The 24,466-nt window shown below is 45.4% G+C and overlaps 1 protein-coding gene across 2 annotated transcripts in view; it reads left to right on the plus strand.

Annotated features, from left to right (window-relative positions):
* Window positions 1-241: 241 nt before the first annotated feature.
* The window catches only part of TCTN1 (tectonic family member 1), a 62,711-nt gene continuing 38,486 nt past the window's right edge, over window positions 242-24,466 (plus strand). Inside the window, exons 1-4 of one of the 2 annotated variants that reach the window (XM_083151395.1) lie at window positions 242-266; window positions 5,939-6,059; window positions 11,100-11,227; window positions 16,125-16,279. In XM_083151395.1, coding sequence (XP_083007521.1) covers window positions 257-266; window positions 5,939-6,059; window positions 11,100-11,227; window positions 16,125-16,279 — 414 coding nt within the window. In that variant the 5' untranslated portion in view covers window positions 242-256. Of the gene's footprint in view, window positions 267-671; window positions 1,099-5,938; window positions 6,060-11,099; window positions 11,228-16,124; window positions 16,280-24,466 lie in introns of those variants that run through there. The other variant, XM_083151394.1, reaches the window with a different exon arrangement.

Below are 24,466 nucleotides of genomic sequence, written 5' to 3' on the forward strand. Positions count from 1 at the left end.
CTCCCGGGAATTCCGGGAGGGTCGGCAACCCTGAGGTAAATGGATAAGAAAGGTGTTTCAACACAGGTAATAGCAATCGTACATTAAGAGGGAAGTCCAGAAACAGAGCAATGTGTCCCTCCTGGAGAGGGTCATGTTGGGAGGTATGCAATAAAAATAATTACGGGACCCCAGCAAGTTACAGCAGAAGGTCATCACATCACCTGTGTAGTCAGCAGACAGCACATACACGGCAGCATTGTGGAGGCATAGAGTGATGATGGAAGGTATGACAAAGGTGTTATAACACAGGTGATGGTAATCATTCATTACCAGGAAAGTTCAGAGACAGAGCATTGTGTCCTGAGAGGGGTCATGTTGGGAGGTATTTGTAATCATTAAGCACAATTAGCAGCCCATTAGCTTAATGGAGCCGTCACTACTCTGTATTACCTCCCATAGTTAACAGACGCTTAAACTAATTAAATACTAATCTAAACCTAGTACATTCACCAAAAGGAAGATGAAGCCACTGCCATATAAGGTAATAAACTTCGTAAAAATGGAGGACGTCCCAGTATCGCTGTATGACAATTGCAGACATATTTCTTCAGTACTGTATTTTCATATGCAGGAGCCTTCCCGGACGTCGTCATGAGAGAAGTGGCGTAGTTCCTGGAGCCCAGGTAGCAACTGCCCGAGCGTTTATAGCAACGCAGGAGCAGCAGCGGCAAGAGGCAGCCGCCATGTCCCGGGCACAGTGCTGCGTGCTGCTGGTGATCCTCCTCTGGAGTGAGGCAGGGGAAGCAGCCACCGCACATCCCCCGGGGACCGACCTACCCAACACCGAGCACGGCACATTATCGCCCGATAACGTGACTGATCTTTTGGAGCTGCTGGTGAACGAGTCCGCTCGGGGTACAGCAAGTTTCCCTGACCAGGGTACAGGCCAACCCCTCCATACCGTTACCCTGTCAGCCTCCCCAGGACCGGTCAATACACAGCCTCATTCAGAGGCCCCTGGAGAGGCTGCTGTCACCCAGCCTCCAATTCTCCTGGGAGACCGCGGCTCATCTGAGCTTCCACAGTCCAGATCTGTTTCTACATTTGTAGCCAGTGGTAAGCCCGGCCTCCGGTCATTGCTGAGGGTGGGAGACATATACAGGGGCCCAGGGCACGTTTGTGTATAAATGTCGAATTGGACCGCGCATCCCGTCTATTGTGACAGCTATCACCGAGGAGACGGGTAGAGAGAGATTACAGCCTCCTTGTTACCCCTTTCACATCGCTATACCGGGTCTTACGTTTTCACACTAAACTCGGGTCTCCCATTATACAGAGATACTTCTCATAACCTGGGTCGAAATACCAGGTTAAATCGACCAAGTTTATAAACGGTGATGCTTTCACACCGCAACCTGACCTGGGTCCATGCGTCACCAACCCGGCAATCACATGGGTTTGAGGTGAAATGGGTATGTATGTTTTGGGGATGTCGTAAAAACTGGAACGCTCCAGGGGCGCGGTTCTCTAACATCCTCCGCCACACATTGCCGGCGTTCGCATTGTTAATATTCGCATATCCAGTAACATGCGATTATTACTGCAAAGGACAACTCTTGTGTAAAGAGCTGTCCTTTGCGTTGTGGCCCGCGATGTGCAGCGGGTCCCCCCTCCCTGGACCCTTACCTGGCTGCCAGGGCTCCCCTTCCTCCACCCTGCACTCGGAAGCAGTCTAGGGAGGAAGAGGTCACTGGTTTAGGCAGCACAGCAGGAGGCTGCCTGGACACAGGTGCGGGGGAGTGCGAAGGGAAGCCCATAGGCTTCTATGGGGTTACGCCATCTAGAACTGGCGTAACCCCGCAGCGATGCCCTGGGGTGGGGTTTTGCAGCATATGAAAATGCGGTAAAAACCTTGTAAACTGTTTTTACGGCATTTTTTGTTTGGTGCAAATCGCCCCAGATCATACAGGGAGGCTGTAAAATTGTCAACCACCGGTCAGGACACCCCCGGATGGGTATGTCCAATACAAGCTCCTAAATGGCAGTTTACTAAATGTAGTCTGTCCAGTGCACCATTCCGCGGTTTATTTCAGTTCCCGTTTTACCAAATCCCTCATTTCTTGTGCACCCTGCCGGCCAATGAGGAAAAAGTTTTGATTTATAAAAGTTTAACTCTGAAGTGTAAATAAATGCTCTTTTCTTAGTGTGTTTCACCTTCATGTCACTGGTTATAAAGTTATGGGACATATTTAGAATTTTTTAGCACCACTTAGCAGAAATAGGAAATTAATATTTTTCCCAAATATATTCAATTACACTAGCTGGGACTTGGGCTGTAAAAGGAGCACGCAGTGGCGTAACTAAGTTTTGGGCGCACCCCGCCGTTAAGGGGGGGGGCTTCCCCGCCGCCGCCCCGCCAATCCCCCGCCGCCCATGCAAACCCCCCCCAATCCCCTGCAGCCTTACCTATCGTGCTGGTCCCGGCGGCTCCGTTCTTCTTCTGCTGAGGACCACCACAAAATGGCCGCCCCCATACAGCAGACAGTTTCAGAGAACTGTGTGCTATATGGCGGCGGCCATTTTGTGGTAGTCCTCATCAGAAGAACGGAACCGCCGGGACCAGCGAGATAGGTAAGTCTGCGGGGGATTGGGGGGGGGTGTAACTATAGCACCGCAGCCCCCGGCGCCTCCACATGCACAGCGCCCCCCCCCCCCCCCGGTGCTATAGTTACGCCGCTGGGAGCAAGTACACATTGGACTTTATTCTGGTCCACATGCAAAGCTGCAAATTTTGCAGTGTTGCATGTGGACTAAACGCCGCCTCCCTTCGCACGTCACGATTCCCCGCATGGCTGAGAATGGATGATTTGTATAAACATCCATTCGTAGTCTTGGGTGCGGGGAGAAATCATACGATGGTCAACGACCATCGTATGATTTCTCCAGCGGTCGCAGATCTGAGACACCTCTATGAATAGGGAGGGGAAGAGCGTAGGCAGATCCAGGGAGCATAGGTAGATCCAGGCATCCAGTTTGATCACTGAGGATGAGAGGTAGCATTACTGTCTGGTGCCAATATAAAATGACGAAGACTATTCATTGTTGCACAGTATATCTGAAATGTGTTAGAACAGTTGCAACTACTGTGTAAGGTGCCAGATTTGGATACATCAGGCATAATCGTATCCTTCATATAAACCTTTGGGGGATGCGGCTGCGAGATTTTGATTATTACTTATTTACTTTATTACTATTTACTTCAAAAGTTAGCTTTTTATTCAAACTTACCATTCGTACTCTTTTACTTTATTAAAATATGCACCCAAGTTACACAAGTTGAGCATGCATGTGTGCTGAAAAAGGGGGCACAGATGGGCAACATATCATTAATATTATTATTGTTTATTTATATGGTGCCATAAAGTGCCAAACAATACATAAATGAGCAAAAAATAATAAAATAACGAATTACAGTACAAGGCAATTTAGGGCAAGTACATGGTAAATAAAGACATGCTGCAGAGGGCAGTATAATGAAGATATATATATATATATATAATATATATATATATATATATTTCAAAGAAATGTACATGGGGAGAGAGGACCCTGCTCTTGACAGACAGGAAGGACACAGAAGGGGTAAAAGTGAGCATAAACAGAAGGTTAGTAAGAGAGATGGATGGGTTAAACGAAGAAGTGGGTCTTTGAAACCATTTGAAGTTTTATATGGAGGTGGAGAGTCTGATAAGGAGGGGTAGAGAAGTCTGCCCTGTGATTCCCACCACAACTCCTGTATAGACACCCAAGGTGAGGGGTGCCGGACAGTTTCCCGATAGTCGGGATCCTGACAGTCAAAACCCCGACACTCGGGGTCCCGACGGCTATTCTCCCTCGTGGGGGTCCATGATCCCCATAGAGGGAGAATCGAATAGGTGCCGAGCGTAGCGAGCCACCGTGCCCGCAAGGGGCTTTGTTGCGCTCGCCATGCTGTCTGTGTCCGGCCAGTCGGGATCCCGACTGTCAGGACCATATACCACACCCCAAGGTGAGAGCCAATGTTTATGTTTGTGCCAGCACTACCCTGCGTAGGTAGATCCAGGCATCGAGTTTGATCAGTAAGGATTAGAGGTAGCATTACTGTCTGGTGCCATTTTTTTTATATAAAATGACGAAGACTATTCATTGTTGCACAGTATATCTGATATGTGTTAGAACAGTTGCAACTACTGTGTTAAGGCCCCCATACACTACGCGATTTGGCCCCGATTTCACCCGATTCTGGAGGATTGGACCGAGAAATCGGGTGAAATTGGCCAAATTGCGTAGGGTATGACATCTGATCTGATCTGATGCGCGGTCCCGTGCGCATTGGATCAGATCCAGATGTCGGACGGTCTGCACATAAGATTAATCATGTGCAGCCGTCTGGGGGGGGGGGGGGGGCAGGCTGGGTGTGGGTACCTGTCCGGGGAGCGGCAGGGACTGGTCCAGGGAGAGGCACAAGGTGTAGCGGCAGGCAGGGAGCGGGGACCGCGGCGCAGATGCTGAGCAGAGACCGGGGGCGCGGCGGAGAATAGAAGGAAATCTTATTCAAAAGACTGAGTGGCCGCTAATTGGCTGGGAACTCAGCCAATTAGCGGCCGCCCGGTCTTTTTTATAGGATGGTTTCTATTCTCCCGCTCGCTGTGGGGACAGCAGAGCGGTGGGAGAATAGAAACCATCCTATTCAAAAGACCGGGCGGCCGCTGATTGGCTGAGTTCCCAGCCAATTAGCGGCCACTCAGTCTTTTGAATAAGATTTCCTTCTATTCTCCCGCCTCGCCCCCGGTCTCTGCTCAGCATCTGTGCCGCGGTCCCCGCTCCCTGCCTGCTGCTACACCTTGTGCCGCTCCCCGGACCATTCCTGCTCCTGCCGCTCCCCGGTCAGGTACCCACTCTGGGAGTCTGGGAGACAGGTACCCACAACCATCAGCTGCCTGCCGCTACACCTTGTGCCGCTCCCCGGACCAGTCCCTGCTCCTGCCGCTCCCCGGACAGGTACCCACTGCCAGCCTGCTCCTGATGCCTCCCCCCCAGATTTTTACATGTGATAAATCGCATCCGATTTATCACATGTAAAAAATGGCACATCAAGTGCCAAAACTTATCAAGCTCCCCCGGGGAGCTGCCCCGGGAAGCTCAGGGGAAATCGGGGCTGACTTGTCCTTAGGACAAATCGCCCTAGTGTATGGGGGCCTTAAGGTGGTCCTTTTTGAAAATTGTAGTGTCCGAAAAGTTATTGGGGCCTATTTAAGAAGGATCGCATATACAATGTGATCGGAACAGAATATTTCCATCTAGAATTGCATTGCAATATTCTATCCTAACGTCCTGATGTATGTCTCTGCAGACACAGGGAAAGGAGCCCGTCCCTGTGATCTGCTTCTCTAGGTGCCGGGCTCTGCAATGTGCTACTGTTGTCTCAGTATGGCAGTAGCCTCAGGGACCCGATGCGATGCTGCCCGATTTGGATGCATCAGGCATAAACGTATCCTTCATATAAACCTTTGGGTTGGGGGATGCGGCTGCGAGCGGGGCAGGGGGGATTGTAGATATGCATTCACGGGATACTTAATATTTGCGGCTAACCCCCAAAAACTCTTTTTTTCAGGGAATTGGTTGCAAATATATATGATAAATGGGCCCCATAGTTGTAGTCATGACTTCGGGCAATTTGTGTGTTTTTCAGTGTACATGCGTGTATCATAACTTTGACTTTGTAAATTAAATTTGTATTCATCTTTATAAATGTATATTTGTTCGTTGACCATAATTCATAGGAATTAGTTAATACACAATGTCAATATTCTGTTGATTGAATTGCAGGAAACCATATTATACTCCTTTAAGGAAATGGTTTTTTTTATGGTAATTGTGTCTAACTGTGACTATTATTGTGCTTTGTTACCCTTAGTTACCAGCCTGTGTGTGTGTGACTTGCTGGTGGCCCAGTGTGACGTTAACTGCTGCTGTGATCCTGACTGCAGTGCTTCTGATTTCAGCGTGTTCTCAGAATGCTCCATTCCTGTTGTAATGTAAGTTATCTGTTTCTGCAATTAGCACATAGAAAGTGATGGAGGTAATTTGTTTTTGTACTTTTGTACTCTCTGGTGAGAGAACACTGGTGATGACTAGATTTATACTGCAAGCAGTATAAATCTAGTCAGTCAATGGTGAGGCGTGGGACCAGGCATCGCCGGGAGGTATACGCACATGGAATGATCCTTGCTACATTTCTAGTCAGATTGCTTAGAAATAGCCCTCATTTTGCCCTGTGTGTATTCCACATAAGTCCATAATGCCCCTCATACACTTCTCGCATTTGAATTTCCTTGATCCGTCTGGTTCTTTTGCATGTGATATATTGCCTATGTTCCCATTCCCCGCTGTGGGGATGCTGACCCTGTCGGAGGTTGAAACTGCAGCAAGGTCCGATCTCCGACTCCGATCTGATGCACGGGACCGCAATTTATGTCTGCGGGGCGTTACTCTTTATATGTTAGAGGTCTAACTCAGAGGGTTGGCTGACAGGCAATGTCTCAGTCTATAGATCCACATGCACAAGTTCAACACATTAAAAAATGTATACATATGTTTTTCAATATGTCAAACACATCCAATTTGGCCACTACTCACTCATTGTCTTGTACCGATCCGTCGGAATCGTGTGACAAGTGGCCAAATTGGACCAGTGTATGACCATGTTTTTTTTTTTGGTGGTTGAACACCTATTATTTTGTTCTAAAGACTTTTATGAATGGGCATACAAGATGGACCAAGTGGCTCTTATCTGCCGGACAACTTTCTAGGTTTCTAAAGGTGCGTACACACTGGGTGTTTTTGAGAGTGAACACACCGAGCGATTTTCACGCGGTACAGTGAGTTTCATCAGGGGTGAACTACTTGCCACAGTAGGAGACTATGGAAAGTGGTTCACTTGTCCTGTAATACAGGGCAATGGACGGAGGCGAATGGCCATAATGCGGGAGTGCTTTAGTGCCCATCGTTCCTCACCTGCCAATGCACACTAGCAGATTTTGAGCTCAAAATATGAAAAGTGGGCAAGTTAGAGATCAAAATCGCCTAGTGTGTATGGGCTCAAATCATTCCCATATGTGCATTAGGATTGTAGTTCGGATAAAGAAGATAGTTACAGCTCCAATCCACGAGGTGGCGCTGTTATCATGTTTCTTTTAAACTATGCAAATACTGTGATCCTGCTCCAAGATATCACATTTGTAACTTAATTATTTGAAACAAAAATGGGATTATGTTGGTATTGCTCACTTGCATAATTTAAGTCTGTACTTTTTGTAGAATTAGCTCCATAGAATATAGCTGCATAAAAGCAAAAATGCACAAAAGTTTTATAGAATTTTCTTATTTTCCCAGCATCTGGTAAAACCATTTTCTGTTAAAGTGTTTGTGCACCTGAGGAACTGTGCAGAACAGCATAGCTTGAGGGCTATAAGACCAGGTGGATTTGTATCAGTGTGCAGAAGAGATAAAGGGGGAGATATATTATAGTGGCGCTCATTAGAGGTGAAGCAGGAAGGTACACTGACAAGATATATTAACTTCTCATTTGCCGGAGTGACTGAGTGAAATCTCCCCATCCCCCCTCTGGGAATCTCTGCCAGAGCGCATCAGGTTAGTGCTGATGCACTGGGTGAAATTTATTAGGATGAGAGATTCAGAAAGTGAGAGATTTGGTAAGAAATCTCCAGTTTTTCTTAAAGCGGCAATCATTTACACTGCAAAATCAGACTGGTTTTGCAGTCTAAGTGATTGCCGCTTTAAAAAAACTATCAAACATCAGATTCTGTAATTTTGCAGTTTGTGATTGGACAATAAAGAGGAGCTGATTGGTTAGTACTTTATCTCTTTCCAAGGTTTGATCAATACCTCGCCAACCCCAAGTATAATGAAAAAATGAAATGAGTCCCTTTGGCTCAGGACATTATGACTAATGTCATAGCTTGGTTTTACATCACAGTGTACTGAATCCTTGTACTCCACAAAAAGTCATTTTATTGAATTTGGGATAAGAATTTTACTACTTGGAGAAAAATAATACCCCTTTTACACCGCCGAAAAATCCGGGTCCGGGCCGGGTCAGACCCGGATCATCGGCGGTGTAAGCCTCCTCCTCTTGTTTTCCCCTTCACCAGGGCAGCAGCATAGACAAGTGCGGAGTGCGCGGTAGCCGCACAGCCCACTGTGAATTGTAGTCTCCGTATCGTATGTGCCGCTGCTATAAGAAATGGAAGGCCTGGGGAGACTACAACTCCCAGCGCCTCCCTCTTTCCACCAAGTCCTCTCCCCTCCTCGGTAGAATAGCCGGGACAGACAGAGGGGGGTCAGCAGGCTTCATGTGACCTATGCTGGCCACAGGCATGACCGGAGGGGTCACTGGCTCTGTGTGTGGCGCTAGCTGCAGAGGAGAGGGGAGCCCCCCACTACATGACCTCCCTCCATTCTACCCAGTGCAGGCAGCTGGAAGCTCATTGTCACCCACTCTAAATATATATGCCTGTCACACACTCTCCTGCTGGGGGGCTTGGGGTATTTATAGTCTGGGGGTTATACTGTACTGCCTGATGGCTTCTGCCCTTAGGTTGTCCTGACCTGTCTTGGGGCATTATACTCTAAAGGTAATACTGCCTGGGACTTGGTTATTATACTCTGAGGGTAAAACTGTACTGTCTGGGGGTTTGAGATACTTGAAAAAGGGGTTGTAGCCCCAAAATGAGCTGTTGATGGGCATTTTTAATGACATCTAGAAGAAATAGCAGGGCTGACCCAGGTTCAGTGTAAATGGTGCAGACCCTGGTCCGACCCAGGTCGAAGTGCTGTGTAAATGGGGTATAAAGCAGGGTCAGATCCTGGAAACTCCAGTGTTCAAAGACCAGGGTCCGACCAGAGTTTTTGGTGTAAAAGGGGTATTAGTGAACTAAACCGAATTCTGTATCCTTTGTGTTATAACTGCTATTACCGGACACTGGAGGTCATTCTAATTCATACTCTCCATTCTGAATTCGCAACATCCATCTGTGCGAAGGTATGCCGGCCCATTCGCACGTAGCAGTGCGGGCAGGGTCGGTGGGGCGGCAGACATGGGAACACCCAGCGTTTCTGAGAAATTTGCAGGTTTGCGAGTCAACCAGAATGACCCCCACATTGTACATTGGTAATGTGTTACATTCTTCACCACTTTGTTATAATGTATTGTAATGTTACAGGTCCTGGAATCTTTTACTTTCTTGATCTGTATGACGTCTTTATTAAATAAGAAAAACAAAAATCTTCCTCATTTTAGCCTTTTTTTTCTTTGTAGTATTGTAATTTACTCCATATTATCAAAGGTAAGCCTGACCAGTCTTGCGAAAATTTTTTTAATATGGTTATACCTCACATTCCCAACAAATGCAAATTAGTCATGAAGAACAGAAACCATGGTACTTGTTTCCTAGCACGGTCACCCCGATTTGCATCGGGGTGATCGTGACGGAAAAATTGCGTCGGTCGCATCGCATGCGACCAAATTGCATGGTATGCGATCGACCCAATTTTTACATTGAATCAAATGTGAATTGGGACCCTATTTTACATTGGATTCAATGTAAACTATTCCCCAGACCCCCAATTTTAACCCCTGAACGCCACCCCACGATTGACGGCAACCCGAAGCGTGGCAAGCGCAGCGGTGCGCATCCTCCGACCTTTTCATACCCCTACTATCCACGTCGGCGTGGAGTTGAGAATATAAAGTGTGGCGAGCGCAGCGAGCCACCGAGCCCGAAGCGTGGCAAGCGGACGCGTATAACTTCACAGGTATACGCGTCCCCTCACGGGGCTCGCCACGCTTCGGGCTCGGTGGCTCGCTGCGCTCGCCACACTTTATATTCTCAACTCCACGCCGACGTGGATAGTAGGTGTATGAAAAGGTCGGAGGACGCGCACTGCCGCCCCTCGCGGGCTCGCTGCACTCGCCACGCTTCGGGTTGGCGTCAATCGTGGGGTGACGCTCACAATGGGCTTGCGTAACCCAGGTCATATTGGCCCATTTCACATTGTTTCCTATGTAAAATGGACTTACAGTAATCAAGTCCATCTGATCTTGTGCCATTATAATGGCACAAGACCGACCCGATGCTCCCGATTTCAATGTTAAAAATATTTTAACATTGAAGCCTATGGCAAAATCGGGGGGCATCGCGTCGGGGGCCATGTTAATGCACGCGACCGACGCGATGCCCCCGATTTTGCCTTTGCTGGCAAAATTGACCTGATTTCAAAGGAAATCGGGTCCATCGCTGGCATCGTGTACCTTAACTTAAAGGTACACGATGCCCGCGATTGTGGCCGTGCTAGGAAACAAGTACCGAAACCATTGATTCATTTATTATTTTATTTCTCACCAGTTATTTATATAGGGCACACATAATCTGCAGTCTTTGCAGAGAATAACTGGCCATTCATATCAGTTCCACGTTGAGCTTACACGCTATATTTCCTACACAATAGGGTCCATTTTTTAAATAAATATATAAACTCCACAGAGGACATTGGTTGGAATGAAACCCACTACCTCAGTGCTGTGAGGAAGTACTGCTAACCATTACACAATGTCGGTAGTAAAGATGTGTAACAGGAACCACTTAGTGGTGTACGCAATCCTAACTTCCATACGGTCTCATAGTACACCTGGACCATGGCCAGCTTTTCATGGCAGAAGCTGCTATGGGGTTTGTGTATCCGTTCTCCCAACTGAAAAATATCCTCCTCTGAGCTACACATGTGCTGGACCATGTCTACTCAATAGAGAATCCTCAAGGCTATCATAAAGCCCCTTTTTTTAATTTTGTGATGGGACCAGCAATGCAATATGCAATCCATGGCAGCATTCATTTGTATACATGCAGTGTTTGCACAAATATCACTGACTTGTGAATGATACTCAGCATCTTCTAACAGTTCATCTTGAGTTGTCCTGTAAATGTTACAGCACTCCAAAATGAGTATTGAAAATACTGATTGTGTCTCATAGCCCATTCTTTTGTTTTTGTTTACAGTGGTGACCGTCAGTTGTGTACACAGGAATCCATTCTCTATTCAATCAATGCTTCAACTGTTCCCCAAATAGTAACTCAAACAGTGGAAGTAGTAAATCCAAATGTTTTCTGCATTCAAGCAACAAACTGTGAGTACCTACTAACACTATCAACCTTAAAAGTCAAAAAAGAAAATATGATGGACCCTTTTAGTGTTCATTCTAGCACCCGACAACTTTGATGGTTTGGCAGAACAGGGAGGGGAAGGGGGGGGGGGGAGATAACGGTTACCACAACAGTAACATAGTCTAAGAACAGCTTAACATGGCATAAAACAGCTTAATCCCATACACAATTTTAAGTAAGGGCCCCCATACATTATCCCGACTTGTCCTAGTCCCCGATCCTCTTGCCCAGCTCCCTCGTCGGTTCACCAGCGTCCCTCCGTCCGCTGCCTATTTGACAGCTTACCCTGCCCAGCTCCCCAGCATCTGCCGCCGCTGACTCTGCCCTGCCCGGCTCTCTGGCGTCCCCCGCCCTCTGACCCTGCCCGGAGGCTGCACATAACGCTGCTGTAACTCTGGGAAAGAGCTAAGGACAGGGCCATTCAATAAGTTGCCATTGTTAATAGATCCCCCCTAATCCTAATATGAGATGTATTTTGGCAGTGGTGGATTCAGTACCAGAACTGGTAATGTCATCAATAAGGCACAACCAAATGTAACACATCAGACTGAAATGACAAGCATGCAATAGATACTGCTGTCTGCACCTAATTGTAATTTAATAGTGTGTAGCTTATATAAGGAAGGGGTTGGCTTACAGTTGGAATATTGATTTATTTATGATTTCTGTTTATTTTGCAATGTAAAATTTGATTTACCAAAGTAACATGTTTAGTTCCCTTTGTACTGTGAGCCCCGGAGGTGTGGAGCAGTTCCTCTACCTTCATTCTATCAACTAATAAACCAGATCTTCAGGTTTGGGTGTCAGCACACATTCTGCTTTGTTTAAATTGCATCCTTCCTTTAGTGTTCCCATTAGTCATGGACAACTGTTAGTCTCAATTGTGATGAATGGGAACATGAGTAATCCTGGTGGGTGTGGATTATTAGGCAGACAGGCAATAGTTCGACCACTATTGGTTGACACATGAAAAAGTTCAAGGTTGACACAAGCAGAAGACTGAAGTGGAAATGTTCGACACAGGAAAGGTCAACACAAATTTTTCACTTTTTTTCCCCCATCTGTCAACATGGACAACCATGTTAGTGTACCGCATCCCGGCACACGATTCTCCCTCTATGCTCACTTAGATTGTAAAGTAAGAGCAAGTCCCCCCCAAAAAATGCAGCTGTGATTTCGGGACACAGCACTCACAGCGGGGGACCTGCTGCAATATGCGTGGCTTGTCTGTGGGCTCCCAGAGCGCTAGAGTGGCGGCGCACGCGTTTCTCACCTGTGTGACCGCGCTCTCGGAGACGGCTGCTGGGCAGAACTTTCTTACAGTGGGAGTCCACCGGCAATTGACATTACCTCTCTGCAGGCTCACTGAGGGATGTAACAGCAGTATATATTTATTTTATTTATTAACAGTTTCTTATATAGCGCATACATATTCTGCAGTGCTTTACAGAGAATATTTGAACACTCACATCAGTCCCTGCCCCAGTGGAGCTTAAAATCTATATTCCCTACCACATGTACACACACACAGACATTCTAGGGTTAATTTTGTTGGAAGCCAATTGACCTACCTGTATATTTTTGGACTGTGGGAGGAAACCGGAGTACTCGCTTTCTCTCTCGTGCTTTCTCTCGCGCGCTTTCTCTCGCGCGCACGCTTTCTCTCTCTCGCTTTCTCTCTCTCGCTTTCTCTCTCTCGCTTTCTCTCTCTCGCTTTCTCTCTCTCGCTTTCTCTCTCTCGCTTTCTCTCTCTCGCTTTCTCTCTCTCGCTTTCTCTCTCTCCCTTTCTCTCTCTCCCTTTCCCTTTCTCTCTCCCTTTCTCTCTCTCTCTCCCTCTCTCTCTCTCCCTCTCTCTCTCTCGCTTTCTCTCTCTCTCTCTCTCTCTCTCTCTCTCTCTCTCTCGCTTTCTCTCTCTCTCTTTCTCTCTCTTGCTTTCTCTCTCTCGCTTTCTCTCTCTCGTGCGCGCGTTTTCTCTCTCTCTCGCGCGCGCTTTCTCTCGCGCGCGCGAGCTTTCTCTCGCGCGCGCGCGCTTTCTCTCTCGCGCGCGCGCTTTCTCTCTCGTGCGCGCTTTCTCTCGCGCTTTCTCTCTCGCGCGCTCTTGCGCACTTTCTCTCTTTCTCTCTCTCACGCACTCTCGCTCGCTTTCTCTCTCTCTCGCTCGCTTTCTCTCTCTCTCGCTCGCTTTCTCTCTCTCGCTCGCTTTCTCTCTCTCTCTCGCTCTCTCTCGCTCTCTCTCTCTCTCGCTTTCTCGCTTGCTCTCTCTCTCGCTTGCTTTCTCTTTTCTTTTTTTCTTCTTTTCGTATACATCTTTAGCTGTCCTTTATTAAACATAGAAACAACAAACTTGTTGGCATATAAAAACTACTTGACCTATTTAGCCTGCCTTTTGCCAACCCTACTTGAACCTGGTTGTCTATTTCTCTATCTATCATTAAGGATAAAGTGAGCTTACCTTGATGGTGAGATGTCATATCAGAGATTACGATTTTAACTGACATCTCTATGTCTTCTTCTCAAAGATTTTTTTTTACATCCAAAAACCTGTTTGATGTAGGTCACTTATACAGTAAGCCTATGTAGGTTCAAAATCACACCCTGTATTCTATCTGTGACATCAGAAAGTTAATCCATTTTAAGATTTATACACCCTTGACAGTTTTGCCCAGCATGTATAGGCAACGATGATGTGGAAAATGGCTGAGCTGAAAATCACTCAGTACATACACACTGAGCACTTTTCCCGGGGGTGGACGACTTTCCATAGCATAATGCTATGCAAACCATCCATTCCATTGCTCATCTGCTGGTATTACAAGCAGAAGAGCAGCGGGGCCACTGATGATGTGGAAGCGCACATTGGCGCTCACCTCTAATTTCTGGCGCACTGGGCAGCTTTTGTGCAATTTTGCTATTGTGCACCAATGGGAGATTGAAGGCGAGGTGTAGATGTAGATGTAGAGCTGGCCCTGCATGTTCCACATCACTGCTTTTTAAAATAAATATTGTTCCCTAATCTTCAAATATTCGGAAGCGGCAAACAGAAATCGGCCTAGGTGAATATCAAAACTGGCTATGGGAACCATTTGAAAATTGCCATTCACCATTCTGTCCTATGCAACATGAGGGTGCTTAAAGCAAAGGTGTATACAATTACAGCGCCTTTTTCTCCTGGGTTCCACCAGTCTTTTCAGCCTGATTTCAGAGATTGACGCAAGGCTGATGTTCCATGGAGTGATTATTTGCAAACTACATATGTTCTGTGTTTACATTGCTCACATGTGAAGCTGCTGCTGATTACCGGCACACAATAAGTATGCCTCCGCAAAGTTTGTAACAGGAACTGACTGTTTGGGGGTGTTAGCGGGAGTGGTTGTTAAAACTTAGGCATGTCATGACCATATTCGGGCGTGTTTCCGACTTCCAACTGCCAGCCAATCTGCATAGCCATATACCTACTCAAGCAGTCAATGTTTGCAGTTCTTGCACATAAAATCTGTATGCCTACAATATGAAGAATGAGTTGCAGTTGCACCAGTGGGCTTTTTTTTTTAATTTATGGGTGTCAGCTTTACTTGCTGATATCAGCAGCTGCGTTGCAAAGAAAATCGGCACTTGTAGCCACATTAGCGTACATCTCTGTATTCGGCTTATAGATCCTTAAAGACTTTGGGTAGTACAGATGATGTAATGGTTATCATTACTGCCTCACAGCACTGAGGTCATGTGTTCACACTGACTGTGTGGAGTTTGTACGGTTTATTCTCCCCATGCTTGCATGTGTTTCCTTCATGTACTCCAGTTTCCCACCCTATCCAAAAATGTACTGGTTAAGTCAATAGGCTCCCGACAAAAAAATAATAATAATAACTATATTGTGTGTTTAGGGAAGACTAGATGGGCCATGTGGTTCTTATCTGCTGTCAAATTCCTTTCCCATTGAAAAGTAATGTGGCTATTTTTTTCGTGCTGCTTCTTGCACACCAAACCTGAGGACTGAAATGTCTCTATGTAATATTGACAGGCTTGTTGGAGAGGTAGGTCACTATTCTGTCTCTGTATCCAATAGAGAAAGAACCATAGGCAGGGCCAAAGCTGCTGTACGGGGAGTGTTTAAATCTCCCAAAATCGTGTATCAGAAAAGAAAGAAAAATGGATGTACAGCGCTAGGTTTATACTGAAGGAATGTACACTACCACAAAAGATTTTTTTTTTATACATTTAATAAATTATATTAAAGTGCAGAGTATAGTGCAGTCTGATGTGCAAAGGAGCAAATTGGGGTGCGTTGGAGATGGTGCTCAACGCGTTTCAACGCTAACTCGCGTCTTCATCAGGAGCTGGTAGTTTCTCACTATTCTGTCTCTGTCTATGCCCCCAACATAATATATATCAACAACAATATCTCTAAAATTGCGCTATATTATAATGGTGGTCACTTCCAACACTATTCTACAATTGTAGATCAATTGTTTTTCCCCTGAAGAAGTCTCTTGTTGAAATGAAACGAGTTGGGTAACTGCCACAAATTGTGAATGAAAAACAACTGTTGTGCACTGTGAATCACTCCAGCTACATGGAGCCATGTAAAAGGAATCATTGATTTTTATTGAACTTTTAATAAATGTTTTATACGTGAACAAATTTATTTCTCCATGTGAAATTGTTTATCCTAATAAGCATACTGGGCGTTAAGAAAACACTATTGGCATTGCGTATATATATATATATATATATATATATATATATATATATATATATATATATATATATATATATATATAATGTGTGTGTGTATATAGAATGTATTTTGTTTGTGCTTTAATAAGTGGATGTTTTATCTTTTTATCTACCTTCATACAGATCAACCAGCGCTGTCCTATATAACCCCAGATGTTCCAACAGCAACAAACTTTGACAGTTTACTCACAGAGTTTGGTGGCAATCAGTTCAACACTGACAGTGGTGCACAAAATGCAGTTGGTTCAGCTGCAGCATATAATGCTACAAGATATGAGGTACCTTCTGTCTTGCCCTTGTAGGATAGGATTTGATTATAAGCTCATCACCTGCTAACTTAATGGTGGTGCTTATCAGGGGATAAGTAGTAGCAAGAAATCTGTTTTCCATTCCATTTAATACATTTAAGAGGAGTTATTGAAACGTATATTCCATTGACTGGTCTATCAAGATGACTGAATAAACTTAGAGATTAAGCACTATGGGGGTTATTCTGGTTGGTTTGCAAAAGCAAATTCCTTCTTTAATCGACAAAACCAGGAGCACTGCAGGTGGGGCTGATGTAACATGCAATCCTTTCGATTATTGCATGACTGTGTATGCATACGGATTGTTGCGCGCTTGCATGAGACAAAATTGTGACCGCTAGTGAAAATGTATAATCTCAATCCCCTCCCACAATTTGACTGGCAGGAAGTCGGTGTTTAGGGGTGGACACCTGCCATATTCTAGGAGTGTCAAGCTGCCCATACACGGTCCGTTTAACAGATCCGTTTGGGACTTAACCCCTTCCCGACATTTGACGTACATTTACGTCATGGTCGGGAAGCACTTCCCGACACATGGCGTAAATGTACGTCATGGATTTAAACTGTCACCGCGTCTATAGACGCGGTGACAGTTTCAACATGTCTGCTGTCCCTGACAGCAGACATGTCCGTGCATGCCCAGGGGGGGCTGCGATGCCGCCCCCCCGTCGGCGATCGCTGTGATTGGCTGTTCAGTGTGAACAGCCAATTACAGCGTTTTCCTGTGTCACCGGCGAATAACGTTCGCCGGTGACACGGGATCGGAGGTGATTGGTGCTGTAAAGTACAGCACCAATCACCGCGGGGTGTAAGGGTGACACTGGTGTCACCCCACCTCACCCCGCCCGCCCCCAAAGGCCGTGATTGGTCCGTCGGACCGACGGACCAATCACAGCCATGGAGGGGGGTTTAAACTAACGGTGACTGCACTGCAGACGCCATTCCGGTCTGGAATAGCGTGCAGTGCGGTCACCGTGCCCACCTGCCGCCATATACTGACCTGATCCTTGCTCCATACTTACCTGATCACTGCTTCATCACTGCTTGATCACTGCTTGATCTGTGCCTAGTAGTGTGCTGGATGCTTCCTGGATCCTGTTGCTACTTGTGCCTTCCTGTGCTGTGAAATTGTGCTGCTGCAGTGTAATAGCTAGATAGAGAGATAGAGAGAGATAGAGAGAGATAGAGAGAGAGATAGTGTCAGAGAGTGCTATATTTTGTGCTGCTGCAGTGTGATATAGTTATAGAGAGAGAGAGAGAGATAGAGAGATAGAGAGAGATAGAGAGAGAGAGATAGATAGAGAGGCCTAGTGACAGAGTGCTATATTTTGTGCTGCTGCAGTGTGATAGTTATAGAGAGATAGAGAGAGAGAGATAGAGAGAGATAGTGACAGATTGTGCTATATATTTTTTATATAACTGACTGCTGCCCCCTCCTTTTGTGCTGATCAGTATAAATTAACTGATCAGCAACTTTTTGGGGGCGCAGGTTTTTTTTTATATATAGATATACCTGTCAGTGCTGCTGCTGTAGTGTCATAGAGTGATAGATAGTGATAGATAGTGATAGATAGTGATAGATAGTGATAGATAGTGATAGATAGTGATAGATAGTGATAGATAGTGAGAGATAGAGAGAGATAGTGACAGAGAGTGATAGAGAGTGTATATTTTGTGTCTGCTACCCCCCCTTTTTGGGGGTGCAGGTTTTTTAGTGTCCTAGAGTGATAGATAGTGAGAGATAGTGAGAGATAGTGACAGAGAGTGACAGAGAGTGACAGAGAGTGACAGAGAGTGCTAAATTTTGTGTCTGCTGCCCCCGCCTTTTGTGCTGATCACTATATCTGAGGTGATCAGCAACTTTTTTGGGGGTGCAGAGGTTTTTTTTTTTTTATATATATACCTGTCAGTTGCACTGTCAGTTGCACCAAAGGTTGTGCATCTGCTGCACCTCACTGGTAATCAGTGTCGCATCACTGATCACCTTTTTTTTTTTTTGTGAGTGCTGTGGGGTCTTTTTTTAATTTTTTTTTTACACACACTGTGATTTTGTGGGTGTCCTGTGGCCACTGTGCGCTGATCAGTGACGTACATCACTGATCAGCTTTTTCGGCACAGGGTTGATCTATTTTTTTTTTTTTTTTGATCAAATTCCTGTTGCCTTTGAGCGCTGTTCAGTGACAGACGTTACTGACCAACATCTGTGCTCAATTTTTGGCGCAGGACCTTTTTTTTTTTTTTTTTTAACCCCTTCAATTTTTTATTTTTAACCCCTTCATTTTTTTTTTTTTTTATTGGTATAAAGTATTTTTTTTTTTTCTGCACTACATACACACTACATATCCCCCGGGTTGAAATAAAGTTTGTACCCCCCCTACACTATACACGTGTTGAAACATTTCACTACCAGTAACACAAAAATAAAAATGGCATCCCAAATGTCCTCCCAAATGTCCTCCCAAATGTCATCCCAGTCATCCAGAAGAATGTATTCAGCGGAGGAGGCATATGCCCTGCTTGCTTCTGACTCTGACACAGCCAGTGATGCAAGCGGGGAATTTGAAGGATTCGCCTTAAGCTCCTCTTCCTCCTCTGATGATGAGGGACCCCCTCAAAGACGCCCCCGTAGAGCAGCTGAGACCCCCCCCCCAACAATTGATCTCGTATGGACCCCACCACCAGACAATTTTGAGCCCCAGGTTCCTGAGTTTTTGGCCATGCCAGGAATCCAATTTGATTCCACAGGTCTCAGAGAAATTGACTTTTTCAAATTATTTTTCTCTGATGATTTTGTAAATTTAATGGTGGACCAAACTAATTTATATGCCCAGCAGTTTATTGCTCAAAACCCCACGTCATCATTTGCTAGGTGGACCCCTGTAGATGCAGTAGAGATGATGACGTTTTGGGGTCTGGTGTTTCATATGGGCATAGTAAAAAAGCCAGAAATTAGGCAATATTGGAGTACAGATGTTCTGTACAGTACTCCATTTTACCGTATGGCCATGACCCGGACTCGATTTGAGACAATTCTTAAATTTATACATTACACCGATAATGCACAGTGCCCACCCAGAGATGATCCCACCTTTGACCGGCTATTCAAAGTCAGGCCGGTCATTGATCATTTCAGTGCCAAATTTGAAGAGGTGTACATCCCTGAAAAATTTATTTGTATCGACGAGTCCCTTATACATTTTAAAGGAAGGGTTAAATTCCGCCAGTACCTTCCCAGTAAGAGGGCAAGGTATGGCATAAAAATGTATAAACTGTGTGAAAGCACCTCAGAATTGAACCGCCAGAATGCCCCCCCTCCCTCGTAGGTGTTAGTGGGAAAATTGTCTGGGATTTAGTGCACCCCTTCCTGGATAAAGGTTATCACCTCTATGTGGATAACTTTTACACTAGCATCCCCCTGTTTAAGGCCCTTGGTTCAAGAGGTACAGCAGCTTGCGGTACTGTGCGCAAGAACCAAAGAGGCCTCCCAAAAACGCACATTGCCCAAGTAATGAGAAGGGGTGAAAGCAGGGGAATATGCAACGAAAATATGTTGTTGGTCAAATATAAGGACAAGAGGGATGTCCTTATACTGACAACAATTCACGGAGACAGTACCACCTCCGTCCCTGTTCGAGGTACCAGTACCCACACCTCAAAACCTAATTGTATCCTGGATTACAATAGGTACATGGGCGGAGTGGATCTTTCAGATCAGGTACTGAAGCCGTACAGTGCCCTGCGGAAAACAAAAATCTGGTACAAGAAGGTGGCCGTGTATATCATCCAGATGGCACTGTATAACGCTTACGTGCTATTCCGTTCTACCGGCCAGAGGGGGACATTTATGCACTTTCAAGAGGAAGTCATAAAGGGCCTAATATTTGGGAACCAGCAGGCAGAGGGCCCCAGTACTTCTAGTACTGGCCCCCGTATTGTACCAGGGCAGCATTTTCCTGATGAAATCCCCTCCACTGGAAAAAAGGGCAGGACACAAAAAAGGTGCAAAGTTTGCTATAAAAAGGGAATAAGAAAGCAAACTATTTTCCAGTGTGACACTTGCCCCGACAAACCCGGCCTATGTATAAAGGAGTGTTTTAAAATATACCACACAGACACATCTATGGAATATTAGGTTCATAATTTCACCGTGCTTCGGGGGTCTTGCTAATGCCACATAGCACCCACCATTCATTCCACCAGAATCTGAGCCGCAAAATCCAAAAATCACTCCTTCCCTTCTGAGTCCTGCCATGCACCCAACTGGTATTTTTTGGTCACATGTGAGGCATTGCCGTACTCGGGAGAAATTGGGGCACAGATTTTGGGGTGCTTTGTCTCCTTCATTCCTTGTGAAAATGAAAAATTTTGAGCCAGAACTGCATTTTTGTGTAAAAAAATGTAATTTTTCATGTTCACTGCCCAGTTTTATCAAAATTGGTGAAACCCCTGGGGGTTTGAAATGTACACTATACCCCTAGATGAATTCCCTGAGGGGTGTAGTTTGCAAAATGGGGTCACATGTGGGGGGGTTCCACTGTATTGGTGCTTTGGGGGTCTTGCTAATGCGACATAGCACCCACCATCATTCCACCAGAATTTGTGCTGCAAAATCCAAATATCACTCCTTCCCTTCTGAGTCCTGCCACTTTTTGGTCACACATGAGGCATTGCCGTACTCGGGAGAAATTGGGGCACAGATTTTGGGGTGCTTTGTCTCCTTCATTCCTTCTGAAAATGAAAAATTTTGAGCCAGAACTGCATTTTTGTGTAAAAAAATGTAATTTTTCATTTTCACTGCCCACTTGTATCAAAATTGGTGAAACCCCTGGGGGTTTGAAATGTACACTATACCCCTAGATGAATTCCCTGAGGGGTGTACTTTGCAAAATGGGGTGACTTGTGGGGGGGTTCCACTGTATTGGTGCAACATAGCACCCACCATTCATTCCACCAAAATCTGTGCTGCAAAATCCAAAAATCACTCCTTCCCTTCTGAGTTCTGCCATGCACCCAACTGGTATTTTTTGTTCACATGTGAGGCATTGCCGTACTCGGGAGAAATTGGGGCACAGATTTTGGGGTGCTTTTTCTCCTTCATACCTTCTGAAAATGAAAAATTTTGAGCCAGAACTGCATTTTTGTGTAAAAAAATGTAATTTTTCATGTTCACTGCCCACTTGTATCAAAATTGGTGAAACCCCTGGGGGTTTGAAATGTACACTATACCCCTAGATGAATTCCCTGAGGGGTGTAGTTTGCAAAATGGGGTCACTTGTGGGGGGGTTCCACTGTATTGGTGCTTTGGGGGTCTTGCTAATGCGACATAGCACCCACCAAAATTCCACCAGAATCTGAGCTGCAAAATCCAAAAATCACTCCTTCCCTTCTGAGTCCTGCCATGCACCCAACTGGTATTTTTTGGTCACATGTGAGGCATTGCCGTACTCGGGAGAAATTGGGGCACAGATTTTGGGGTGCTTTTTCTCCTTCATACCTTCTGAAAATGAAAAATTTTGAGCCAGAACTGCATTTTTGTGTAAAAAAATGTAATTTTTCATGTTCACTGCCCACTTGTATCAAAATTGGTGAAACCCCTGGGGGTTTGAAATGTACACTATACCCCTAGATGAATTCCCTGAGGGGTGTAGTTTGCAAAATGGGGTCACTTGTGGGGGGGTTCCACTGTATTGGTGCTTTGGGGGTCTTGCTAATGCGACATAGCACCCACCAAAATTCCACCAGAATCTGAGCTGCAAAATCCAAAAATCACTCCTTCCCTTCTGAGTCCTGCCATGCACCCAACTGGTATTTTTTGGTCACATGTGAGGCATTGCCGTACTCGGGAGAAATTGGGGCACAGATTTTGGGGTGCTTTTTCTCCTTCATACCTTCTGAAAATGAAAAATTTTGAGCCAGAACTGCATTTTTGTGTAAAAAAATGTAATTTTTCATGTTCACTGCCCACTTGTATCAAAATTGGTGAAACCCCTGGGGGTTTGAAATGTACACTATACCCCTAGATGAATTCCCTGAGGGGTGTAGTTTGCAAAATGGGGTGACTTGTGGGGGGGTTCCACTGTATTGGTGCAACATAGCACCCACCATTCATTCCACCAAAATCTGCGCTGCAAAATCCAAAAATCACTCCTTCCCTTCTGAGTCCTGCCATGCACCCAACTGGTATTTTTTGTTCACATGTGAGGCATTGCCGTACTCGGGAGAAATTGGGGCACAGATTTTGGGGTGCTTTTTCTCCTTCATACCTTCTGAAAATGAAAAATTTTGAGCCAGAACTGCATTTTTGTGTAAAAAAATGTAATTTTTCATGTTCACTGCCCACTTGTATCAAAATTGGTGAAACCCCTGGGGGTTTGAAATGTACACTATACCCCTAGATGAATTCCCTGAGGGGTGTAGTTTGCAAAATGGGGTCACTTGTGGGGGGGTTCCACTGTATTGGTGCTTTGGGGGTCTTGCTAATGCGACATAGCACCCACCAAAATTCCACCAGAATCTGAGCTGCAAAATCCAAAAATCACTCCTTCCCTTCTGAGTCCTGCCATGCACCCAACTGGTATTTTTTGGTCACATGTGAGGCATTGCCGTACTCGGGAGAAATTGGGGCACAGATTTTGGGGTGCTTTTTCTCCTTCATACCTTCTGAAAATGAAAAATTTTGAGCCAGAACTGCATTTTTGTGTAAAAAAATGTAATTTTTCATGTTCACTGCCCACTTGTATCAAAATTGGTGAAACCCCTGGGGGTTTGAAATGTACACTATACCCCTAGATGAATTCCCTGAGGGGTGTAGTTTGCAAAATGGGGTCACTTGTGGGGGGGTTCCACTGTATTGGTGCTTTGAGGGTCTTGCTAATGCGACATAGCACCCACCAAAATTCCACCAGAATCTGAGCTGCAAAATCCAAAAATCACTCCTTCCCTTCTGAGTCCTGCCATGCACCCAACTGGTATTTTTTGGTCACATGTGAGGCATTGCCGTACTCGGGAGAAATTGGGGCACAGATTTTGGGGTGCTTTTTCTCCTTCATACCTTCTGAAAATGAAAAATTTTGAGCCAGAACTGCATTTTTGTGTAAAAAAATGTAATTTTTCATGTTCACTGCCCACTTGTATCAAAATTGGTGAAACCCCTGGGGGTTTGAAATGTACACTATACCCCTAGATGAATTCCCTGAGGGGTGTAGTTTGCAAAATGGGGTGACTTGTGGGGGGGTTCCACTGTATTGGTGCAACATAGCACCCACCATTCATTCCACCAAAATCTGTGCTGCAAAATCCAAAAATCACTCCTTCCCTTCTGAGTCCTGCCATGCACCCAACTGGTATTTTTTGTTCACATGTGAGGCATTGCCGTACTCGGGAGAAATTGGGGCACAGATTTTGGGGTGCTTTTTCTCCTTCATACCTTCTGAAAATGAAAAATTTTGAGCCAGAACTGCATTTTTGTGTAAAAAAATGTAATTTTTCATGTTCACTGCCCACTTGTATCAAAATTGGTGAAACCCCTGGGGGTTTGAAATGTACACTATACCCCTAGATGAATTCCCTGAGGGGTGTAGTTTGCAAAATGGGGTCACTTGTGGGGGGGTTCCACTGTATTGGTGCTTGGGGGGTCTTGCTAATGCGACATAGCACCCACCAAAATTCCACCAGAATCTGAGCTGCAAAATCCAAAAATCACTCCTTCCCTTCTGAGTCCTGCCATGCACCCAACTGGTATTTTTTGGTCACATGTGAGGCATTGCCGTACTCGGGAGAAATTGGGGCACAGATTTTGGGGTGCTTTGTCTCCTTCATTCCTTGTGAAAATGAAAAATTTTGAGCCAGAACTGCATTTTTGTGTAAAAAATGTAATTTTTCATTTTCACTGCCCAGTTGTACCACAATTGGTGAAACCCCTGGGGGTTTGAAATGTACACTATACCCCTAGATGAATTCCCTGAGGGGTGTAGTTTGCAAAATGGGGTAACTTGTGGGGGGGTTCCTAAATTTTAGCATCTTATGGTGCCTAGAAACCTACATGGTGCCTAAAAAATAATCTCATAAAAAGGAGGCTCCAAAATCAAGTAGGTGCTCCTTCTATTATGAAGCCTGTGGTTTGGTCAACGTGCACACTAGGGCCACATATAGGATATT

The sequence above is a fragment of the Crinia signifera genome, chromosome 1, assembly GCF_055691185.1.
Source record: "Crinia signifera chromosome 1, ASM5569118v1, whole genome shotgun sequence".
Lineage (NCBI taxonomy): Eukaryota > Metazoa > Chordata > Amphibia > Anura > Myobatrachidae > Crinia > Crinia signifera.